We start from the raw sequence: 24,419 nt of genomic DNA on the forward strand, positions 1-24,419 counted from the left end.
TGCACCAAAACTGCTGACACACTCACTCAGCTGCTCCCAAAATACTTGCCTCGCATGATCTTTCTTCTCATGACCAGATGCATAAGCACCAATAAGCACCCATCTCCCGCCATCCACTTTCAGTTTTACCCACGTCAGTCTAGAATTCACTTCCTTACACTCCATCACACACTCCCACAATTCCTGCTTTAGGAATAGTGCTACTTTTTCCTTAGCTCTTGTCCTCTCACCAACCTCTGACTTTACTCCCAAGCTGTTTCCAAACCATTCTTCCCCATTACCCTTGAGCTTCATTTCACTCAGAGTCAGAACTTCCAGGTTTCTTTCCTCAAACATACTACCTCTCTCTCTAAACATCTCATCTTGGTTACATCCACACACATTCAGACATCCCAATCTGAGCCTTCAAGGAAGATGAGCACTCCCTGCTTGACTCCTTCTTCTGTTTCCTCTTTTAGAAACCAAAATACAAGAAGGGGAGGGTATCCAGTCCCTGCTCCCTCCCCCTTTAGTTGCTTTCTACAACATGGGGAATGCGTGGGAAGTATTCTAATTTTTTTCATACATATTCGCCATTTACCATGTTAGCTGATGTAATTACACCATTTAGTTTCTTCACAGTAAGAAAACAAAGTATTGTAGTATTGTGGAAGGCTTTTGTTAATTTAAGCATATTGATCTCTGTCTGATGATCTGTTTTATTCAGATGGAATGAAGATATTGGAAGAATCTGTTGCTGTAGCCATCCCCTTGAGGGAGTTCCAGAATGGAATGGGCATCAAGAGATATAGATAGATAGATGTGTAGATAGAAGAAATGTATATTAATTGTATAAAGGAATAAGCATTCTAATCTCTGATTTTCATAAATGTTATGGTTATCTAATGAATATTTATGCAACTGGTGGATTAGTTATTTATATTTTTGCAGATATCTATTGTTACCTCTCAAATACTTGGAAACCAAAGGTGTAAACTGTGTAATTAATTTTTGCAGGGTATCCAGTGGACGCCTATCAATTACTTTGATAACAAAATAGTTTGTGATCTCATAGAGAGCAAAAGACCGCCAGGAATTATGTCTATTCTAGATGACACATGTGCAACTATGAGTGCAAAATCTGAAGGTGCTGATGAAGATTTTCATCGCAAGATGGAGTCACAGGTAACCTGATGTTTGATTTTTTTTCAGCTCTGAAAAATGTATTAAGAAATTCAACCATTATCCAGTCCACTCCAGCTGCTTTGCTACTTTTCATGTTGGCATGGCTTACCCTTCCTCTTTTATTTTCACGAAACCATTTGTCGTGACTCTCACTGTGCATGCCTCCGTTTCCAAAACACCCCACATCTGCTACTGTCATTGAATTTATTTAGCAGTTCTTAGTACTTACAGCATCTCTTGTTCACCTCATGCTTGTCACTTATCACTTCCCCCACTGCCCTATTCCCTGATGCTTCCATTTGTTCTTTGATTTTCTTAGTCTGTTGACCTCCATCCAAAAACATATTATTATTATTATTATTCTCTTTTACCTGTTGACCTCCATCCAAAAACATATTATTATTTATTTTATTTTTTTATATTTTGCTTTATCACTGTCTCCCGCGTTAGCGAGGTAGCGCAAGGAAACAGACGAAAGAAATGGCCCAACCCACCCACATACACATGTATATACATACACGTCCACACATGCAAATATACATACCTATACATCTCAATGTACACATATATATACACACACAGACATATACATATATACACATGTACATAATTCATGCTGTCTGCCTTTATTTATTCCCATCGCCACCTCGCCACACATGGAATAACAACCCCCTCCCCCCTCATGTGTGCGAGGTAGCGCTAGGAAAAGACAGCAAAGGCCACATTCGTTCACACTCAGTCTCTGTCTGTCATGTAATAATGCATCGAAACCACAGCTCCCTTTCCACATCCAGGCCCCACAGAACTTTCCATGGTTTACCCCAGACACTTCACATGCCCTGGTTCAATCCATTGACAGCACGTCGACCCCGGCATACCACATCGTTCCAATTCACTCTATTCCTTGCATGCCTTTCACCCTCCTGCATGTTCAGGCCCCGATCACTCAAAATCTTTTTCACTCCATCTTTCCACCTCCAATTTGGTCTCCCACTTCTCGTTCCCTCCACCTCTGACACATATATCCTCTTGGTCAATCTTTCCTCACTCATTCTCTCCATGTGACCAAACCATTTCAAAACACCCTCTTCTGCTCTCTCAACCATACTCTTTTTATTTCCACACATCTCTCTCACCCTTACATTACTTACTCAATCAAACCACCTCACACCACATATTGTCCACAAACATCTCATTTCCAGCACATCCACCCTCCTGCGCACAACTCTATCCATAGCCCACACCTCGCAACTGTACAACATTGTTGGGACCACTATTCCTTCAAACATACCCATTTTTGCTTTCTGAGATAATGTTCTTGACTTCCAAACATTCTTCAAGGCTCCCGAAATTTTTGCCCCCTCCCCAACCCTATGATTCACTTCCGCTTCCATGGTTCCATCCGCTGCCAGATCCACTCCCATATATCTAAAACACTTTACTTCCTCCAGTTTTTCTCCATTCAAACTTACCTCCCAATTGACTTGACCCTCAACCCTACTGTACCTAATAACCTTGCTGTTATACACATTTACTTTTAACTTTCTTCTTTCACACACTTTACCAAACTCAGTCACCAGCTTCTGTAGTTTCTCACATGAATCAGCCACCAGCGCTGTATCATCAGCGAACAACAACTGACTCACTTCCCAAGCTCTCTCATCCACAACAGACTGCATATTTGCCCCTCTTTCTTCTTCTTCTTCTTCTTCTTCTTCTTCTTCTTTCTTTCTTTCATACTCTTCGCCATTTCCCGCATCAGCGAGGTAGCGTTAAGAACAGAGGACTGGGCCTCTGAGGAAACATCCTCATCCAGCCCCCTTCTCTGTTCCTTCCTTTGGGGAAAAAAAAAAATTATTATTATTATTATTATTATTATTATTATTATTATTATTATTATTATTATATTTATTCTTTTTTACCTACTCACACCAGTTTTCATTTGCCCCCCCCCCCCTTTTTTTATTCTTTTAGCCTCTGCACCCTCCTTTCCTCTTCCTGCTTTCTCTTATATATGTCCCTTGTCCCAAGGGATGGGAAAGAATGAACACTGTTCCTGCATAGCATGCAGCCTTGAAATTATAGGAGACCCATGGAAGTTATCTGAGTGTTATGTAATAATAATAGTAATGTCTTGAGTCTTTCATACGTCCTTATATATGAACGAGCTATACCTGCTTGAACAAGCTGTTAAAGAATGATGATGCCTAAACTGACAAGTGTCATGCAAAGGCAGGCCACAATCATTCATTTGTTGTTAAGATTTTTTTTGTTATAGTCTCCTTTTTCAAATATTCATTTATGGATGATGATATTTTGAATTAGTGATAGTGATTGAATTTCTTGTTGCAGGTGGGAATGAACCCCCACTACCAGAAAGTCAGCAGTGGATTTACTATCAAACACTATGCTGGCAATGTTTTATATGACATTGATGGATTTTGTGAAAAGAATAGGGATGTTCTCTTCGTTGACATCATTGAGGTAATATTTATTGTTTTATAGATTGTTTATCTGAAGATAGATTGTGAGATTCCCTGGGGATAGGATTTCCCTGGGGATAGGGGATTAAGAATACTTCCCACGCATTCCCCACGTGTCGTAGAAGGCGACTAAAGGGGACGGGAGCGGGGGGGGGGGGGGGGGGGGGGGCAGAAACCCTCCCCTCCTTGTATTTTAACTTTCTAAAAGGGGAAACAGAAGAAGGAGTCACGCGAGGAGTGCTCATCCTCCTCGAAGGCTCAGATTGGGGCGTCTAAATGTGTGTGGATGTAACCAAGATGAGAAAAAAGGAGAGATAGGTAGTATGTTTGAGGAAAGGAACCAGGATGTTTTGGCTCTGAGTGAAACGAAGCTAAAGGGTAAAGGGGAAGAGTGGTTTGGGAATGTCTTGGGAGTAAAGTCAGGGGTTAGTGAGAGGACAAGAACAAGGGAAGGAGTAGCACTACTCCTGAATCAGGAGTTGTGGGAGTATGTGATAGAGTGTAAGAAAGTAAATTCTAGATTGATATGGGTAAAACTGAAAGTTGATGGAGAGAGATGGGTGATTATTGGGGCATATGCACCTGGGCATGAGAAGAAAGATCATGAGAGGCAAGTGTTTTGGGAGCAGCTGAATGAGTGTGTTAGTGGTTTTGATGCACGAGACCGGGTTATAGTGATGGGTGATTTGAATGCAAAGGTGAGTAATGTGGCAGTTGAGGGAATAATTGGTATACATGGAGTGTTCAGTGTTGTAAATGGAAATGGTGAAGAGCTTGTAGATTTATGTGCTGAAAAAGGACTGGTGATTGGGAATACCTGGTTTAAAAAGCGAGATATACATAAGTATACGTATGTAAGTAGGAGAGATGGCCAGAGAGCGTTATTGGATTACGTGTTAATTGATAGACGCACGAAAGAGAGACTTTTGGATGTTAATGTGCTGAGAGGTGCAACTGGAGGGATGTCTGATCATTATCTTGTGGAAGCAAAGGTGAAGATTTGTGGGGGTTTTCAGAAAAGAAGAGAGAATGTTGGGGTGAAGAGAGTGGTGAGAGTAAGTGAGCTTGGGAAGGAGACTTGTATGAGGAAGTACCAGAAGAGACTGAGTACAGAATGGAAAAAGGTGAGAACAAAGGAGGTAAGGGGAGTGGGGTAGGAATGGGATGTATTTAGGGAAGCAGTGATGGCTTGCGCAAAAGATGCTTGTGGCATGAGAAGCGTGGGAGGTGGGTTGATTAGAAAAGGTAGTGAGTGGTGGGATGAAGAAGTAAGATTATTAGTGAAAGAGAAGAGAGAGGCATTTGAACGATTTTTGCAGGGAAAAAATGCAAATGAGTGGGAGAGGTATAAAAGAAAGAGACAGGAGGTCAAGAGAAAGGTGCAAGAGGTGAAAAAGAGGGCAAATGAGAGTTGGGGCGAGAGAGTATCATTAAATTTTAGGGAGAATAAAAAGATGTTTTGGAAGGAGGTAAATAAAGTGTGTAAGACAAGGGAGCAAATGGGAACTTCAGTGAAGGGGGCAAATGGGGAGGTGATAACAAGTAGTGGTGATGTGAGAAGGAGATAGAGTGAGTATTTTGAAGGTTTGTTGAATGTGTTTGATGATAGAGTGGCAGATGTGGGGTGTCTTGGCCGAGGTGGTGTGCAAAGTGAGAGGGTTAGGGAAAATGATTTGGTAAATAGAGAAGAGGTAGTAAAAGCCTTACAGAAGATGAAAGTCGGCAAAGCAGCAGGTTTGGATGGCATTACAGTGGAATTTATTAAAAAAGGGGTGACTGTATTATTGACTGGTTGGTAAGGTTATTTGATGTATGTATGATTCATGGTGAGGTGCCTGAGGATTGGCGGAATGCTTGCATAGTGCCATTGTACAGAGGCAAAGGGGATAAGAGTGAGTGCTCAAATTACAGAGGTATAAGTTTGTTGAGTATTCCTGGTAAATTATATGGGAGGGTATTGATTGAGAGGGTGAAGGCATGTACAGAGCATCAGACTGGGGAAGAGCAGTGTGGTTTCAGAAGTGGTAGAGGATGTGTGGATCAGGTGTTTGCTTTGAAGAATATATGCGAGAAATACTTAGAAAAACAAATGGATTTGTATGTAGCATTTATGGATCTGGAGAAGGCATATGATAGAGTTGATAGAGATGCTCTGTGGAAGGTATTAAGAATATATGTTGTGGGAGGCAAGTTGTTAGAAGCAGTGAAAAGTTTTTATTGAAGATGTAAGGCATGTGTACGTGTAGGAAGAGAGGAAAGTGATTGGTTCTCAGTGAATGTAGGTTTGCGGCAGGGGTGTGTGATGTCTCCATGGTTGTTTAATTTGTTTATGGATGGGGTTGTTAGGGAGGTAAATGTAAGAGTTTTGGAAAGAGGGCCAAGTATGCAGTCTGTTGTGGATGAGAGATCTTGGGAAGTGAGTCAGTTGTTCGCTGATGAAACTGCGCTGGTGGCTGATTCATGTGGGAAACTGCAGAAGCTGGTGACTGAGTTTGGTAAAGTGTGTGAAAGAAGAAAGTTACGAGTAAATGTGAAGAATAGCAAGGTTATTAGGTACAGTAGGGTTGAGGGTCAAGTCAATTGGGAGGTAAGTTTGAATGGAGAAAGGCTGGAGGAAGTAAAGTGTTTTAGATATCTGGGAGTGGATCTGGCAGCGGATGGAACCATGGAAGCGGAAGTGAATCATAGGGTGGGGGAGGGGGCGAAAATTCTGGGAGCCTTGAAGAATGTTTGGAAGTCGAGAACATTATCTCGGAAAGCAAAAATGGGTATGTTTGAAGGAATAGTGGTTCCAACAATGTTGTATGGTTGCGAGGCGTGGGCTATGGTTAGAGTTGTGCGCGGGAGGGTGGATGTGCTGGAAATGAGATGTTTGAGGACAGTATGTGGTGTGAGGTGGTTTGATCGAGTAAGTAATGTAAGGGTGAGAGAGATGTGTCGAAATAAAAGGAGCGTGGTTGAGAGAGCAGAAGAGGGTGTTTTGAAATGGTTTGTTCACATGGAGAGAATGAGTGGGGAAAGATTGACCAAGAGGATTTATGTGTCAGAGGTGGAGGGAACGAGGAGAAGTAGGAGACCAAATTGGAGGTGGAAAGATGGAGTGAAAAAGATTTTGAGTGATCGGGGCCTGAACATGGAGGAGGGTGAAAGGCGTGCAAGGAATAGAGTGAATTAGAACGATGTGGTATACCGGGGTTGACGTGCTGTCAGTGGATTGAACCAGGGCATGTGAAGCGTCTGGGGTAAACCATGAAAAGTGTGTGGGGCCTGGATGTGGAAAGGGAGCTGTGGTTTCCATGCATTATTACATGACAGCTAGAGACTGAGTGTGAACGAATGGGGCCTTTGGTGTTTTTCCTAGCGCTACCCTGCACACATGAGGGGGGAGGGGGTTGTTATTCCATGTGTGGCGAGGTGGCGATGGGAACAAATAAAGGCAGACAGTATGAATTATGTACATGTGTATATATGTATATGTCTGTGTGTGTATATATATGTGTACATTGAGATGTATAGGTATGTATATTGTGCATGGGTGGACATGTATGTATATACATGTGTATGTCGGCGGGTTGGGCCATTCTTTTGTCTGTTTCCTTGTGCTACCTCGCTAACGCGGGAGACAGCAACAAAGCAAAATAAATATATATAAATAGGTTGTGAGAATAGTGACAGTAGATAATATTTTGAATGTTGTGGAGAAGGAAGCACTAAAAGCAAAGAGGGGTTAGAAATATGAGGGATCAATGAATTTGAGATAAAATGAATATTTACTATAGCTCCAGAAGTACTAAAGTTGTTGATTAGAGGAGCAAGGTAAAAGTAATGCTTTTATCAAATAAGTATAAGAGCTTTGAGTAAAGTCTGTGAAACAAACACCTGAATGGATGAATGCGTGATTTTATTTTGGGTATTACACACATGCTATAAGTTTTCATTAAGAGTGAATATATGATATGGCAAGAATTCAGTTCTTTGCACATGGATAATTGGTTCTTTGCTCTGTGTATCTTAATTAGATTCATGTCTATTGGAGCAACACATATATGCAGAGCCTCTTTCCATGTAAACATATAAATGTTTTTTATAAACATGGTATTATTGCTTAGCTTCATGTTTTTTGTCTTTGTCACATTGGATATATAATGTAATTGATTTTTTTTGGTTTTCAAGAATTGTTTTTCTTAGAGATAATAAATAATGGTCAACAGGTAATGCAGAGCAGTAGCAGTGCATTTATACGCAGTCTGTTCCCTGATATGATCCAAACTGGTGCTAAGAGTCGACCAACCACAGCAGGCAGCAAGATCAAAGCTCAGGCTAATGACTTAGTTACTACCCTTATGAAGTGTGTGCCACACTATATTCGCTGTATCAAGCCAAATGAGACAAAGAAACCTCATGATTGGGATGATCAGATGGTGAAACATCAGGTGAGAATCGAATGAGTTATGATGTTTTCAAAAACACACAGTGATATGGCAGTAGTCTTTAAAGGCAAAGAGTTTGGTGCAGAGTCTTTTGCAAACTCTTTCTGGACTTTACATTTGTATTGCTTTGTTTACACCTTATGTTTTTCTTTGTTCTTGCCATTCCAACTGTATTTTAACTCCCTTTACATGTACCATTTTCAATGTTGTACATATTCTTTTATGTTATACGTTCTGCACTAGACACATTAACTGGGAACTCGTGCCTTACATCCCTGGGAGTGATTCCTATGAGTTCCTAGACAACTGTGATAATTTTTAGTAAGCACAAAAATAAGTTGAACTAATTGGAGATAACCACATGAGGGCCAGTTACACATATGCCACATTTTACCAGTACTTGAAATTTCTTTAGAAAAAGCAGAAACCTGATTCTAAGGGGCAATTTTCTCATCAGTTTTTTAAGTCCATAGACTCTGTCCTCAGTTTTCCCAGTGTTACTCCAGAATGATAGGGAAATTCTTCAGAAAAAAACCTGAGGTATCAGTTGAAAAGTTTAACCAAGAGTTAGCGTTTTTGTGTTCGATTTTTCTGCTTTAACTAGAATGTTTACATATAATGATTAGCTCATCCTAACACCAGTTCACTGTGTCAGTTGATTTCTTGCCTCTCATTGTTTATTAGAATAACACCATCCAGCTTATGGTCAGCCATCTTCACAGAGTATTAAAGAATTAGCTTCTGATAAGAGACATTCGATTATCAGCTTTACACTAGAAATAGGCTGTGGATGTTGCTTATGAGTTTGATATGATAGGTTATGTTATATCCAAGCCTAACAGTAATCCAAACATACAATAGATCTCATCTTTTTTCCAGGCTGCATTGAGAACTGTATCACACAGAAAAATAATCCACTCGGAAGGCATATGCCTTTGATTGTGCATTGGTAGGTTGTAAAAACATAATTATGATACCTCCTTCTTTCCTTATGAGGTAAAATTGGAATTCACTCACATCTTTTGTATTTCCTTCTCCCAGTAACTTTTCCATTCCATAAGAGTTAAGTCTGCAACACCAGAGGAACTCTAATTCTTCATGTACTGCTCATTAGATAACTACTGTAATGTTAACGAAAATGTATGTAAAATTATTTATTGGGATTATAAGGATGTAAGGCATGTGTACGTGTAGGAAGAGAGGAAAGTGATTGGTTCTCAGTGAATGTAGGTTTGCGGCAGGGGTGTGTGATGTCTCCATGGTTGTTTAATTTGTTTATGGATGGGGTTGTTAGGGAGGTGAATGCAAGAGTTTTGGAAAGAGGGGCAAGTATGAAGTCTGTTGTGGATGAGAGAGCTTGAGAAGTGAGTCAGTTGTTGTTCGCTGATGATACAGCGCTGATGGCTGATTCATGTGAGAAACTGCAGAAGCTGGTGACTGAGTTTGGTAAAGTGTGTGAAAGAAGAAAGTTACGAGTAAATGTGAATAAGAGCAAGGTTATTAGGTACAGTAGGGTTGAGGGTCAAGTTAATTGGGAGGTAAGTTTGAATGGAGAAAGGCTGGAGGAAGTAAAGTGTTTTAGATATCTGGGAGTGGATCTGGCAGCGGATGGAACCATGGAAGCGGAAGTGAATCATAGGGTGGGGGAGGGGGCGAAAATCCTGGGAGCCTTGAAGAATGTGTGGAAGTCGAGAACATTATCTTGGAAAGCAAAAATGGGTATGTTTGAAGGAATAGTGGTTCCAACAATGTTGTGTAGTTGCAAGGCGTGGGCTATGGATAGAGTTGTGCGCAGGAGGGTGGATGTGCTGGAAATGAGATGTTTGAGGACAATGTGTGGTGTGAGGTGGTTTGATCAAGTAAGTAATGTAAGGGTAAGAGAGATGTGTGGAAATAAAAAGAGCGTGGTTGAGAGAGCAGAAAAGGGTGTTTTGAAATGGTTTGGGCACATGGAGAGAATGAGTGAGGAAAGATTGACCAAGAGGATATATGTGTCGGAGGTGGAGGGAACGAGGAGAAGTGGGAGACCAAATTGGAGGTGGAAAGATGGAGTGAAAAAGATTTTGAGTGATCGGGGCCTGAACATGCAGGAGGGTGAAAGGCGGGCAAGGAATAGAGTGAATTGGATCGATGTGGTATACCGGGGTTGACGTGCTGTCAGTGGATTGAATCAGGGCATGTGAAGCATCTGGGGTAAACCATGGAAAGTTGTGTGGGGCCTGGATGTGGAAAGGGAGCTGTGGTTTCAGGCATTATTGCGTGACAGCTAGAGACTGAGTGTGAACGAATGGGGCCTTTGTTGTCTTTTCCTAGCGCTACCTCGCACACATGAGGGGGAGGGGGATGGTATTCCATGTGTGGCGAGGTGGCGATGGGAATGAATAAAGGCAGACAGTGTGAATTGTGTGCATGGGTATATATGTATGTGTCTGTGTGTGTATATATACGTGTACATTGAAATGTATAGGTATGTATATTTGTGTGTGTGGATGTGTATGTATATACATGTGTATGGGGGTGGGTTGGGCCATTTCTTTCGTCTGTTTCCTTGCACTACCTCGCAAACGAGGGAGACAGCGACAAAGCAAAATAAAAAGATAATAAATAAAACTCAAAAAGTTGTTAGTTCTTCTTGGCAATATCATTACCCATAAGTATGTTAATTCCATAATCAAGTGGGCAGTATCATTACCCATAATTATGTTAATTTTATAATCAAGCAACTACTTTGCCCCTAGGTTGCTGGGTTTGAGACAGGAGATTGTGTAAGAACTTTTTCTTTATACATCTTTCTTTCTTTCAAACTATTCGCCATTTCCCGCATTAGCGAGGTAGCATTAAGAACAGAGGACTGGGCCTTGAGGGAATACCCTCACCTGGCCCAATTCTCTGTTCCTTCTTTTGGAAAATTAAAAAAAAAAAAACGAGAGGGGAGGATTTCCAGCTCCCCGCTCCCTCCCCTTTTAGTCGCCTTCTACGACACGCAGGGAATACGTGGGAAGTATTCTTTCTCCCCTATCCCCAGGGATATTATACTTATATTGCCATAATTGGTTATTTAAGAGTTCATTATACCTTTAGTTGAAATCCCCCATTATTAAAAACTGCACTATCTCATGTGTGACTTCTTGTTTCTGTCCCATCCTGATTGTGTTTCTTTTATTTTCATTTGATAACGGCTTTGCTATACTGAAACTTATTGGAGGTTTGTAAATCATCAACACAGTTATGCAAGGTTTATTTATTGCCTTTCACATTGAATACTGTTGAAATGATCTGTTCACCATTATTTCATGGGAAATTTTTTTATTTTTACTAATAGAGCCATTCCCCCCCATTACATATCTTCTGCTTTGTCTCACTTAGGAAAGATTTGGTTCACGTTTCATTGTAAGAATACCTGGTTTGGTTTCCCTTACCTGGTTGTGATACTTCAAGTTTATGTGCTACACTCAGAATTGAGCTTACTGTAAGTGTGAACCTTGTTAATCAAGAAGAGATAATAGCAAACAAGTTTACAGTAGATCATTTCCTGAAGTACAAATTATAGGGTAACCACAAGTTAATACAGTATCTTACCTATCATTCTCAAAGCAAGCAGAGCTCTCATTTCTCTAGCTCACTGTCTGTATCTTATGAAGAAATGACCATTAAGAAAATTAATAATTCAATGTATGTCAGCTTAGATAAAGTCTTTCTTATATGTCGAATTATAATTTTTATTTTTATTACACAGGTAGAATATTTGGGCTTAAAGGAGAACATCAGAGTGAAACGAGCTGGCTTTGCGTATCGGCGGCCTTTCCACAAATTTTTACATCGTTATGCAATCTTAAGCAAGGACACATGGCCATCATGGCATGGTGACCCAAGGGAGGGAATAAATATCATTATGAGGAACATCAACATGGACCCTGGGCAATATCAGATAGGGAGGACTAAAATCTTCGTTAAGGTACAGTATTGGGTTGGAATATATATTTATATATTTTGCATGAAAGCCCTCTCTTTTGATGAAGACAGGGCTCATTCTTTCAGAGAAACCTAAGAGGTTCATCATGCACATCATCCTTTCCCCGAAACTTTGTTGCATCTCACTAAGGTGATTTCTCATCTATAGAAAGTCCACCATTGGCTTTTTGATGGATTTTTCCAGTACCTTACATTCCACACTCATCAGGGAGATAGGTTCATAAATGTGCATCTTCAAGGATTATAGATGGATGTAATGTTTGCCCCTTTTCCTCTCCATGTATACTTGGCCTTCTCCAGCAACATCTTGGAACAGTATTTCAAGAGTTGTGTCTAGTGTAAGAACAGGTGATGAAATTTCATCAGTAGCATGAGTCTTGTGTGGGTCAAGACCCTTAGTATTCTTTAAACATCTGGGCTGGATATCTCAGTATTTTCTACTGTATTTGTGTGTGTATGTGTATGTTATCAGACTCCACCCATAAGTGAAAAGTCACATACAACAAAGTAGTATCGCCATCAGCAGCTGGGAAATAGTGCAGTATTGTAGAGGAACGTTTTGTCTCAAAGGAGGCCACCTTACCCTGCTTTCATTTGGAGCACAGCTTGAAAGCTGCAGGAGCCTTGTAAAAAGGCCAAAGGATTACATGATAATACTGTGATGGTAATAGTGATTATGATGAAAATAATGATGATTATTATTACTGTAGTTATGATGATTATAAAGATAATAATGATAGTAGTAGATTTAGTGGTTCATCCCTGGGGATAGGGGATTAAGAATACTTCCCATGTATTCCCTGCATGTCGTAGAAGGCGACTAAAAGGGGAGGGAGCGGGGGGCTGGAAATCCTCCCCTCTCATTTTTTTTTTAATTTTCCAAAAGAAGGAACAGAGGGGGCCAGGTGAGGATATTCCAAAAAAGGCCCAGTCCTCTGTTCTTAACGCTACCTCGCTAACGCGGGAAATGGCGAATAGTTTAAAAGAAAGAAAGAAGATTTAGTGGTAGTGATAATGATAATACTAATAATGCTCTAGGTACCTAGTGCTGGATGTGCAGCAGATGGAACCATGGGAGCTGAAATGAGTCACAGGGTGGAAGAGGGGGCTTTGGTCCTGGGTGCATGAAGGAGCATGTGGAAGGACAGGTCAGTGTTTGTTTGAGCAAAGAAGGGTATGTTTGATGGTATAGTTGTCCTGATAGTGTTTTATGGATATGAGCGTTAGACCATGAATGCAGAAGACAGCAAGAAGTGGATGAGTTGAAAATTAAATGACTGGATAATTTGTGATATAAGGTGGGTTGGTCATACAGGGAATGACAGCAAGATTTCTGTGACTGAGAGTACTGACCAGAGTGAACTTGAATGGTATGCACAAGTGGATAGGACCAGTGAAGATAGATTACTAGATGTGTGTGTCATAAGTAAAGGGAACAAAGGGGGAGAGGAAGACCAAGAATGAGATATAAGGATGTAGTGAATGAGGCTTTAGATTATCAGGGCCAGAGCATTCAGAAAGGAGTAAGGTATGCATATGATAGAAAGAATTGGATCATTGTGTTTTGTGAAAGTGACATGTAGTCACTTGGCTGAACCAGGGTGTATGAAATATTTAAGGTAAAACCACAGTAATCCGTAGGGCTTAGCCATGGATTATATACTCTCGTTTTATGACATTTTACATGATAGCTAGAGACTCGATGTATGCAAATGAGGTCATTGTTCATTTGTTTGTAACACTCATTAGGAATGTGAACAACAGCCTCAGTTACACACATCTACTCTCAAGCTGTCTTGTATAACTTACAGAACCCAATGCCTACAATCCAAAGCCAAGCTTTAGGGACTTCTCCTGAGTTTATCTTGACCACTTCATATGTCTCAGTAAAGCCTACTGACAGCATGTCACACCATGAACTACTGAAATAGATCATAAAATAATGGGGGTTTGAGCCAAGTCTTCTGTTACCCTGTTTGTCAAGCTGAGCCAGTTGGATGCTTCCATGATTAACCTGTTCATGCATGGATAGTCTCAGTGTGTTTCCTCCAGATTACCTCCACCAGAACATTAATCAATCAAAAGTCACTGAAAAAAGTTTTAGGTCTGTAGACATCTGTATTGTCAGTATTGGGGTCTGTAGATTTGTGGTATTTCATGGTGTGCACCAACCTTTTCTATGTTATTATCGGACAATATGACGCATCTTGAGTTTGGCTGGGCTCTCTTCCCACACCTCATACCAGTAACTTGTATGCTTTTGCATACAGTAGTGCATATATCATGATTCATGTGTTGAATGCTTACTTGGTAGTGCACAGTTTGATTATTATTATTCAGTGTAGTAGGGGATTGATTCTTGAAATGAAATAGGTAAAACATGATATTCTGCACTGCCAGAAAATGTGAAAATTGCAGTCAGCCACTCATGATTTTTTTTTGTGGTGATTATGGATATGTGATGCTAGTTTTGGGCTTAGATATTACTCATGCATATGTTGCTGTTTAATACTATAAAGTGAATAGTAAAGGCCAACATTGCCTTTGCAGAGAATTTGTTGAGGTGCTTATTACAGTATTGCATAAATATTAACTCATTAATAGTACTGTAGTAAGCAGTAAGTGCTTACTACAGTATTGCTAACATGTTAATGTTTATGATAGTTTTAAATGTGTTGCTTTTCTTTCATGCAGGTGATTGTCCTATGTTATTATACATAACACATGGCAAATATTATACCAGTATCATTATGAAGTGAGTTTGTTTACCGCCACAGAGATTATTTATATTGTAGTTGTTATCAACAGACTTTCCTTGTAATGGTGGTGTTGGTATAAGATTTACTATTTGGTCTTGCTTGACATTACAGAGTAATCATAATTACAGACAGATCTGTAAAAAAGCATATTACAGTTTTTGACCAGTAACATCACAAATTAAAGGTTATTGTAAATATTTACAAATTGCTATGGTGTGCATTCAGAGCAATCATTTTCCAACAAATACATATAACAAAGACAGTGTAAAGCCTAAAACAGCATCAAAAATTTACGATTTATGAAAATGTATAGGTGTAATTACAAGTAGTGGCAATGTGAGAAGGAGATGGGGTGAGTATTTTGAAGGTTTATTAAAGTTTTTTTTTTTTTTTTTTCCAAAGTGATAGAGATGGAAAGCAAAAAGGTGTTTTTCATGAATGTACTGGAAAAGTTGAGGTCCAGATAAACTTTTGGTCTGTCAAGGCTTTATTATGGTGGATGACCAACTACCTACCCTCATGTATCCAAGATATGGTTGTACTTTGTGTAATGAAGAAAATTGAGAAACATCATAAGCCAATATTCCAGTTTCATGATAAGAGAAGTGGACCAGGCAGTATGATACAGTGGTTAAATTATGAAAACTACTATTGACGTTTGTGTAAATAAATTATACATTTCCCTTTTCCATAGCCAGAGGTTAAACCATTATGTGACATTCATTTTTCATTTTATTTCAAGCTAGAAGTTTCAGTTTTCTAAATTGTTTCTTACATTTTTCATATATTTTTTTTTTTTTTGCCGGTCTCCCGCGTTTGCGAGGTAACGCAAGGAAACAGACGAAAGAAATGGCCCAACCCACCCCCATACACATGTATATACATACGTCCACACATGCAAATATACATACCTACACAGCTTTCCATGGTTTACCCCAGACGCTTCACATGCCCTGATTCAATCCACTGACAGCACGTCAACCCCGGTATACCACATCGATCCAATTCACTCTATTCCTTGCCCTCCTTTCACCCTCCTGCATGTTCAGGCCCCGATCACACAAAATCTTTTTCACTCCATCTTTCCACCTCCAATTTGGTCTCCCACTTCTCCTCGTTCCCTCCACCTCCGACACATATATCCTCTTGGTCAATCTTTCCTCACTCATTCTCTCCATGTGCCCAAACCATTTCAAAACACCCTCTTCTGCTCTCTCAACCACGCTCTTTTTATTTCCACACATCTCTCTTACCCTTACGTTACTTACTCGATCAAACCACCTCACACCACACATTGTCCTCAAACATCTCATTTCCAGCACATCCATCCTCCTGCGCACAACTCTATCCATAGCCCGCGCCTCGCAACCATACAACATTGTTGGAACCACTATTCCTTCAAACATACCCATTTTTGCTTTCCGAGATAATGTTCTCGACTTCCACACATTCTTCAAGGCTCCCAGGATTTTCGCCCCCTCCCCCACCCTATGATCCACTTCCGCTTCCATGGTTCCATCCGCTGCCAGATCAACTCCCAGATATCTAAAACACTTTACTTCCTCCAGTTTTTCTCCATTCAAACTTACCTCCCAATTGACTTGACCCTCAACCCTACTGTACCTAATAACCTTGCTCTTATTCACATTTACTCTTAACTTTCTTCTTTCACACACTTTACCAAACTCAGTCACCAGCTTCTGCAGTTTCTCACATGAATCAGCCACCAGCGCTGTATCATCAGCGAACAACAACTGACTCACTTCCCAAGCTCTCTCATCCCCAACAGACTTCATACTTGCCCCGCTTTCCAAAACTCTTGCATTCACCTCCCTAACAACCCCATCCATAAACAAATTAAACAACCATGGAGACATCACACACCCCTGCCGCAAACCTACATTCACTGAGAACCAATCACTTTCCTCTCTTCCTACACGTACACATGCCTTACATCCTCGATAAAAACTATTCACTGCTTCTAACAACTTGCCTCCCACACCATATATTCTTAATACCTTCCACAGAGCATCTCTGTTAACTCTATCATATGCCTTCTCCACATCCATAAATGCTACATACAAATCCATTTGCTTTTCTAAGTATTTCTCACATACATTCTTCAAAGCAAACACCTGATCCACACATCCTCTACCACTTCTGAAACCACACTGCTCTTCCCCAATCTGATGCTCTGTACATGCCTTCACCCTCTCAATCAATACCCTCCCATATAATTTACCAGGAATACTCAACAAACTTATACCTCTGTAATTTGAGCACTCACTCTTATCCCCTTTGCCTTTGTACAATGGCACTATGCACGCATTCCGCCAAGCCAATCCTCAGGCACCTCACCATGAGTCATACATACATTAAATAACCTTACCAACCAGTCAATAATACAGTCACCCCCTTTTTTAATAAATTCCACTGCAATACCATCCAAACCTGCTGCCTTGCCGGCTTTCATCTTCCGCAAAGCTTTTACTACCTCTTCTCTGTTTACCAAATCATTTTCCCTAACCCTCTCACTTTGCACAACACCTCGACCAAAACACCCTATATCTGCCACTCTATCATCAAACACATTCAACAAACCTTCAAAATACTCACTCCATCTCCTTCTCACATCACCACTACTTGTTATCACCTCCCCATTTGCGCCCTTCACTGAAGTTCCCATTTGCTCTCTTGTCTTACGCACTTTATTTACCTCCTTCCAGAACATCTTTTTATTCTCCCTAAAATTTAATGATACTCTCTCACCTCAACTCTCATTTGCCCTCTTTTTCACCTCTTGCACCTTTCTCTTGACCTCCTGTCTCTTTCTTTTATACATCTCCCACTCAGTTGCATTTTTTCCCTGCAAAAATCGTCCAAATGCCTCTCTCTTCTCTTTCACTAATAATCTTACTTCTTCATCCCACCACTCACTACCCTTTCTAATCAACCCACCTCCCACTCTTCTCATGCCACAAGCATCTTTTGCGCAATCCATCACTGCTTCCCTAAATACATCCCATTCCTCACCCACTCCCCTTACTTCCATTGTTCTCACCTTTTTCCATTCTGGAAAACATTGTGTATATATATGTGTACATGTGTGTGTATATATATTGTGTATATATATGTATACATGTGTGTGTATATATATGTGTACATTGAGATGTATAGGTATGTATATTTCCGTGTGTGGATGTGTATGTATATACATGTGTATGTGGGTGGGTTGGGCCATTTCTTTCGTCTGTTTCCTTGCGCTACCTCGCAAACGCGGGAGACAGCGACAAAGCAAAATAAATGAATATAATCGAAGGTTTATTAAAAAAGAGGGTGACTGTATTGTTGACTGGTTGGTAAGGTTATTTAATGTATGTATGATTCATGGTTAGGTGCCTGAGGATTGGCAGAATGCGTGCATAGTGCCATTGTACAAAGGCAGAGGGGATAAGAGTGAGTGCTCAAATTACAGAGGTATAAGTTTGTTGAGTATTCCTGGTAAATTATATGGGAGGGTATTGATTAAGAGGGTGAAGACATGTACAGAGCATCAGATTGGGGAAGAGCAGTGTGGTTTCAGAAGTGGTAGAGGATGTGTGGATCAGGTGTTTGCTTTGAAGAATGTATGTGAGAAATACTTAGAAAAGCAAATGGATTTGTATGTAGCATTAATGGATCTGGAGAAGGCATATGATAGAGTTGATAGAGATGCTCTGTGGAAGGTACTAAGAATATATGGTGTGGGAGGCAAGTTGTTAGAAGCAGTGAAAAGTTTTTATCGAGGATGTAAGGCATGTGTAAGTGTAGGAAGAGAGGAAAGTGATTGGTTCTCAGTGAATGTAGGTTTGCGGCAGGGGTGTGTGATGTCTCCATGGTTGTTTAATTTGTTTATGGATGGTGTTGTTAGGGAGGTGAATGCAAGAGTTTTGGAAAGAGGAGCAAGTATGAAGTCTGTTGGGGATGAGAGAGCTTGGGAAGTGAGTCAGTTGTTGTTTGCTGATGATACAGCACTGGTGGCTGATTCATGTGAGAAAGTGCAGAAGCTGGTGACTGAGTTTGGTAAAGTGTGTGAAAGAAGAAAGTTAAGAGTAAATGTGAATAAGAGCAAGGTTATTAGGTACCGTAGGGTTAAGGGTCAAGTTAATTGGGAGGTAAGTTTGAATGGAGAAAAGCTGGAGGAAGTAAAGTGTTTTAGATATCTGGGAGTGGATCTGGCAGGGGATGGAACCATGGAAGCGGAAGTGAATCATAGGGTGGGGGAGGGGGCGAAAATCCTGGGAGCCTTGAAGAATGTGTGGAAGTCGAGAACATTATCTCGGAAAGCAAAAATGGGTATGTTTGAAGGAATAGTGGTTCCAAAAATGTTGTATGGTTGCGAGGCATGGGCTATGGATAGAGTTGTGTGCAGGAGGATGGATGTGCTGGAAATGATATGTTTGAGGACAATGTGTGGTGTGAGGTGGTTTGATCGAGTAAGTAATGTAAGGGTAAGAGAGATGTGTGGAAATAAAAAGAGCGTGGTTGAGAGAGCAGAAGAGGGTGTTTTGAAATGGTTTGGGCACATGGAAAGAATGAGTGAGGAAAGATTGACCAAGAGGATATATGTGTCGGAGGTGGAGGGAACGAGAAGAGGGAGACCAAATTGGAGGTGGAAAGATGGAGTGAAAAAGATTTTGAGTGATCGTGGCCTGAACATGCAGGAGGATGAAAGGCGGGCAAGGAATAGAGTGAATTGGATCGATGTGGTATACCGGGATTGACATGCTGTCAGTGGATTGAATCAGGGCATGTGAAGCGTCTGGGGTAAACCATGGAAAGCTGTGTAGGTATGTATATTTGCGTGTGTGGATGTGTATGTATATACATGTGTATGGGGGTGGGTTGGGCCATTTCTTTCGTCTGTTTCCTTGCGCTACCTCGCAAACGCGGGAGACAGCGACAAAGAAAAAAAAATATATATATATATATTTTTTTTTTTTTTTTATACTTTGTCGCTGTCTCCCGCGTTTGCGAGGTAGCGCAAGGAAACAGACGAAAGAAATGGCCCAACCCCCCCCATACACATGTATATACACATGTCCACACACGCAAATATACATACCTACACAGCTTTCCATGGTTTACCCCAGACGCTTCACATGCCTTGATTCAATCCACTGACAGCACGTCAACCCCGGTATACCACATCGCTCCAATTCACTCTATTCTTTGCCCTCCTTACACCCTCCTGCATGTTCAGGCCCCGATCACTCAAAATCTTTTTCACTCCATCTTTCCACCTCCAATTTGGTCTCCCTCTTCTTCTTGCTCCCTCCACCTCCGACACATATATCCTCTTGGTCAATCTTTCCTCACTCATCCTCTCCATGTGCCCAAACCACTTCAAAACACCCTCTTCTGCTCTCTCAACCACGCTCTTTTTATTTCCACACATCTCTCTTACCCTTACGTTACTCACTCGATCAAACCACCTCACACCACACATTGTCCTCAAACATCTCATTTCCAGCACATCTATCCTCCTGCGCACAACTCTATCCATAGCCCACGCCTCGCAACCATACAACATTGTTGGAACCACTATTCCTTCAAACATACCCATTTTTGCTTTCCGAGATAATGTTCTCGACTTCCACACATTCTTCAAGGCCCCCAGAATTTTTCGCCCCCTCCCCCACCCTATGATCCACTTCCGCTTCCATGGTTCCATCCGCTGACAGATCCACTCCCAGGTATCTAAAACACTTCACTTCCTCCAGTTTTTCTCCATTCAAACTCACCTCCCAATTGACTTGACCCTCAACCCTACTGTACCTAATAACCTTGCTCTTATTCACATTTACTCTTAACTTTCTTCTTCCACACACTTTACCAAACTCAGATGTATAGGTATGTATATGTGTATGTGTGGACGTGTATGTATGTACATGTGTATGTGGGTGGGTTGGACCATTCTTTCGTCTGTTTCCTTGCATTACCTCGCTAACGCGGGAGACAGCGACAAAGTATAATATAAAATTGATATAAGTATATGTGTATTTGACTTCTAACTGTTTGTGCCTCATTCAGTTTTGGGATACCAGAAGGGCTCACCTCCTGAGGTGTGGAAGTGTTAATGCCTCTATATTTTCTTTCTTTTAGTTTTCTTGCACATAAATAAACCTTGAGCAAAAAGACTTGGAAATCTAATATTTGTTTCTCTCAGAAAGTATAGTCTCCCAGATGTTGCAGTGGGATTTTGGTGTCTGAAATAATTTGAACAGTATGACTCAAAAACTTTTATCATTTGGTAAGATTCAGTAAGTAAAAATAATCATAAAGAAAAGATGTGTAACTTAAATATGTATGGAAAAGTTTTATCAGCAGTAAAGTTGTGAAACATTAAGATAACCTAATTTGATACAATATTGTTACTGTGAAGGCTAATGGTATGTTTGAAATGGCTACATAAGAATTTAAGTGATACTGAATATCACTGAATATGAATAAGAATCTTTAGAGTATGATATGCCAGTTGAGGAATGTCAGTATAATGTGCATTTATTTATTATTTATTTATTTATTTTGCTTTGTCGCTGTCTCCCGCTTTGGCGAGGTAGCGCAAGGAAACAGACGAAAGAATGGCCCAACCCACCCACATACACATTTATATACATACACGTCCACACACACAAATATACATACCTATACATCTCAATGTATACATATATATACACACGCAGACATATACATGTATACACATGTACAAAATTCATACTGTCTGCCTTTATTCATGCCCATCGCCACCCTGCCACACATGAAGTAACAACCCCCTCCTGATAAATGTGCGCGAGATAGTGCTAGGAAAAGACAACAAAGGCCACTTTCGTTCACACTCAGTCTCTAGCTGTCGTGTCATAATGCACCGAAACCACAGCTCCCTTTCTACATCAGGGCCCCACAGAACTTTTCATGGTTTACCCCAGACGCCTCACATGCCCTGGTTCAATCCATTGACAGCGCGTCGGCCCCAGTATACCACAACGTTCCAATTCACTCTATTCCTTGCATGCCTTTCACCCTCCTGCATGTTCAGGCCCCGATCACTCAAAATCTTTTTCACTCCATCTTTCCACCTCCAGTTTGGTCTTCCACTTCTTGTTCCCTCCAACTCTGACACGTATATCATCTTGGTCAATCTTTCCTCACTCATTCTCTCCATGTGACCAAATCATTTCAAAACACCCTCTTCTGCTCTCTCAACCATAATCCTTTTATTACCACACATCTCTGTTGACTGAGTTTGGTAAAGTGTGTGAAAGAAGAAAGTTAAGAGTAAACGTGAATAAGAGCAAGGTTATTAGGTACAGTAGGGTTGAGGGTCAAGTCAATTGGGAGGTGAGTTTGAATGGAGAAAAACTGGAGGAAGTGAAGTGTTTTAGATATCTGGGAGTGGATCTGGCAGCGGATGGAACCATGGAAGCGGAAGTAGATCATAGGGTGGGGGAGGGGGCGAAAATCATGGGGGCCTTGAAGAATGTGTGGAAGTCGAGAACATTATCTCGGAAAGCAAAAATGGGTATGTTTGAAGGAATAGTGGTTCCAACAATGTTGTATGGTTGCGAGGCGTGGGCTATGGATAGAGTTGTGCGCAGGAGGATGGATGTGCTGGAAATGAGATGTTTGAGGACAATGTGTGGTGTGAGGTGGTTTGATCGAGTGAGTAACGTAAGGGTAAGAGAGATGTGTGGAAATAGAAAGAGCGTGGTTGAGAGAGCAGAAGAGGGTGTTTTGAAGTGGTTTGGGCACATGGAGAGGATGAGTGAGGAAAGATTGACCAAGAGGATATATATGTCGGAGGTGGAGGGAACAAGGAGAAGAGGGAGACCAAATTGGAGGTGGAAAGATGGAGTGAAAAAGATTTTGTGTGATCGGGGCCTGAACATGCAGGAGGGTGAAAGGAGGGCAAGGAATAGAGTGAATTGGAGCGATGTGGTATACCAGGGTTGACGTGCTGTCAGTGGATTGAATCAAGGCATGTGAAGCGTCTGGGGTAAACCATGGAAAGCTGTGTAGGTATGTATATTTGCGTGTGTGGACGTATGTATATACATGTGTATGGGGGGGGGGTTGGGCCATTTCTTTCGTCTGTTTCCTTGCGCTACCTCGCAAACGCGGGAGACAGCGACAAAGTATAATAATAATAAAAATATCTCTCCTACCCTTTCATTACTTACTCGATCAAACCACCTCACACCACATACTGTCCTCAAACATCTCATTTCCAGCACATCCACCCTCCTGCGCACAACTCTATCCATAGCCCACGCCTCGCAACCATATAACATTGTTGGAACCACTATTCCTTCAAACATACCCATTTTTGCTTTCCGAGATAATGTTCTCGACTTCCACACATTCTTCAACGGTCCCAGAACTTTTGCCCTTTCTCCAACTCTATGATTCACTTCCACTTCCATAGTTCCATCTGCTGCCAAATCCACTCCCAGATATCTAAAACACTTCACTTCCTCCATTCTTTCTCCATTCAAAATTACCTCCCAATTGACTTGTCCCTCAACCCTACTGTACCTAGTAACCTTGCTCTTATTCACTTTACTCTCAGCTTTCTTCTTTCACACACTTTGCCAAACTCAGTCACCAGCTTCTGCAGTTTCTCACATGAATCAGCCACCAGTGCTGTATCATCAGAAAACAACAACTGACTCACTTCCCAAGCTCTCTCATCCACAACAGACTGCATACTTTCCCCCTTTTTCAAAACTTTCATTCACCTTCCTAACAACTCCATCCATAAACAAATTAAACAACCATGGAGACATCACACACCCCTGCCGCAGACCTACATTCACTGAGAACCAATCACTTTCCTCTCTTCCTACACGTACATATGCCTTACATCCTCGATAAAAACTTTTCACTGCTTCTAAAAACTTGCCTCCCACACCATATGTTCTTAATACCTTCCACAGAGCATCTCTATCAACTCTATCATATGCCTTCTCCAGATCCATAAATGCTACATACAAATCCATTTGCTTTTCTAAGTATTTGCATTTATCTTAATTATTTTCTGGTCACAGCAGATTAGCTGAAGTTGTCCTTCCCGTGAGTTTGTATACAAGCAACTGCAATTAGAATGTGTTTTCCACTTGCATAGTTGGCACATATCCTTTCTTGTATGATTTCTATTTAAGTATATTGTTACTTTTTGCCATTTAATATCTCAGAAGGGGTAGTAGGGGGGGGAGGAGTCAGCTGCTTTATTATTGTCTCCATCTGTGTCGGTTGGAAATTTAAGATACACTTACTGTCCTCAGGTACATGATCTAGGCATAAACCAGGTGTTCTGTATTTGGCTTTCCCATGTACTCTCAAACACTACCTCTATGTTTCTAAAGTGCTCAATGTATCCTTTTTTGCATTGCTGTCTATAGGGAGGGAAGGAGTAAATTTCCCACTTTTGTGGTAATATCAAGTTCAAAAAAGCAAATGGATAGATACTTGAAAAGGAGAAACTGCATGAATAAGAGGGGTTTTTTTATTCAGAGGAAAAAGGTCAGATGCAAGAATTCTTTAGAACTTCTTTGGTAGGGTGATAATTTATC

At 40.9% G+C, this 24,419-nt stretch overlaps 1 protein-coding gene across 8 annotated transcripts in view; it reads left to right on the forward strand.

Annotated features, from left to right (window-relative positions):
• The window catches only part of LOC139748286 (unconventional myosin-Ie-like), a 146,799-nt gene that overhangs the window by 79,010 nt on the left and 43,370 nt on the right, over positions 1–24,419 (forward strand). For all 8 annotated transcript variants that reach the window (XM_071661263.1, XM_071661267.1, XM_071661261.1 and 5 more), the window contains 4 exons: positions 997–1,164; positions 3,517–3,648; positions 7,859–8,080; positions 11,814–12,032. In XM_071661263.1, coding sequence (XP_071517364.1) covers positions 997–1,164; positions 3,517–3,648; positions 7,859–8,080; positions 11,814–12,032 — 741 coding nt within the window. The remainder of the gene's footprint in view (positions 1–996; positions 1,165–3,516; positions 3,649–7,858; positions 8,081–11,813; positions 12,033–24,419) is intronic.

This window comes from Panulirus ornatus, chromosome 73 (genome assembly GCF_036320965.1).
Source record: "Panulirus ornatus isolate Po-2019 chromosome 73, ASM3632096v1, whole genome shotgun sequence".
Lineage (NCBI taxonomy): Eukaryota > Metazoa > Arthropoda > Malacostraca > Decapoda > Palinuridae > Panulirus > Panulirus ornatus.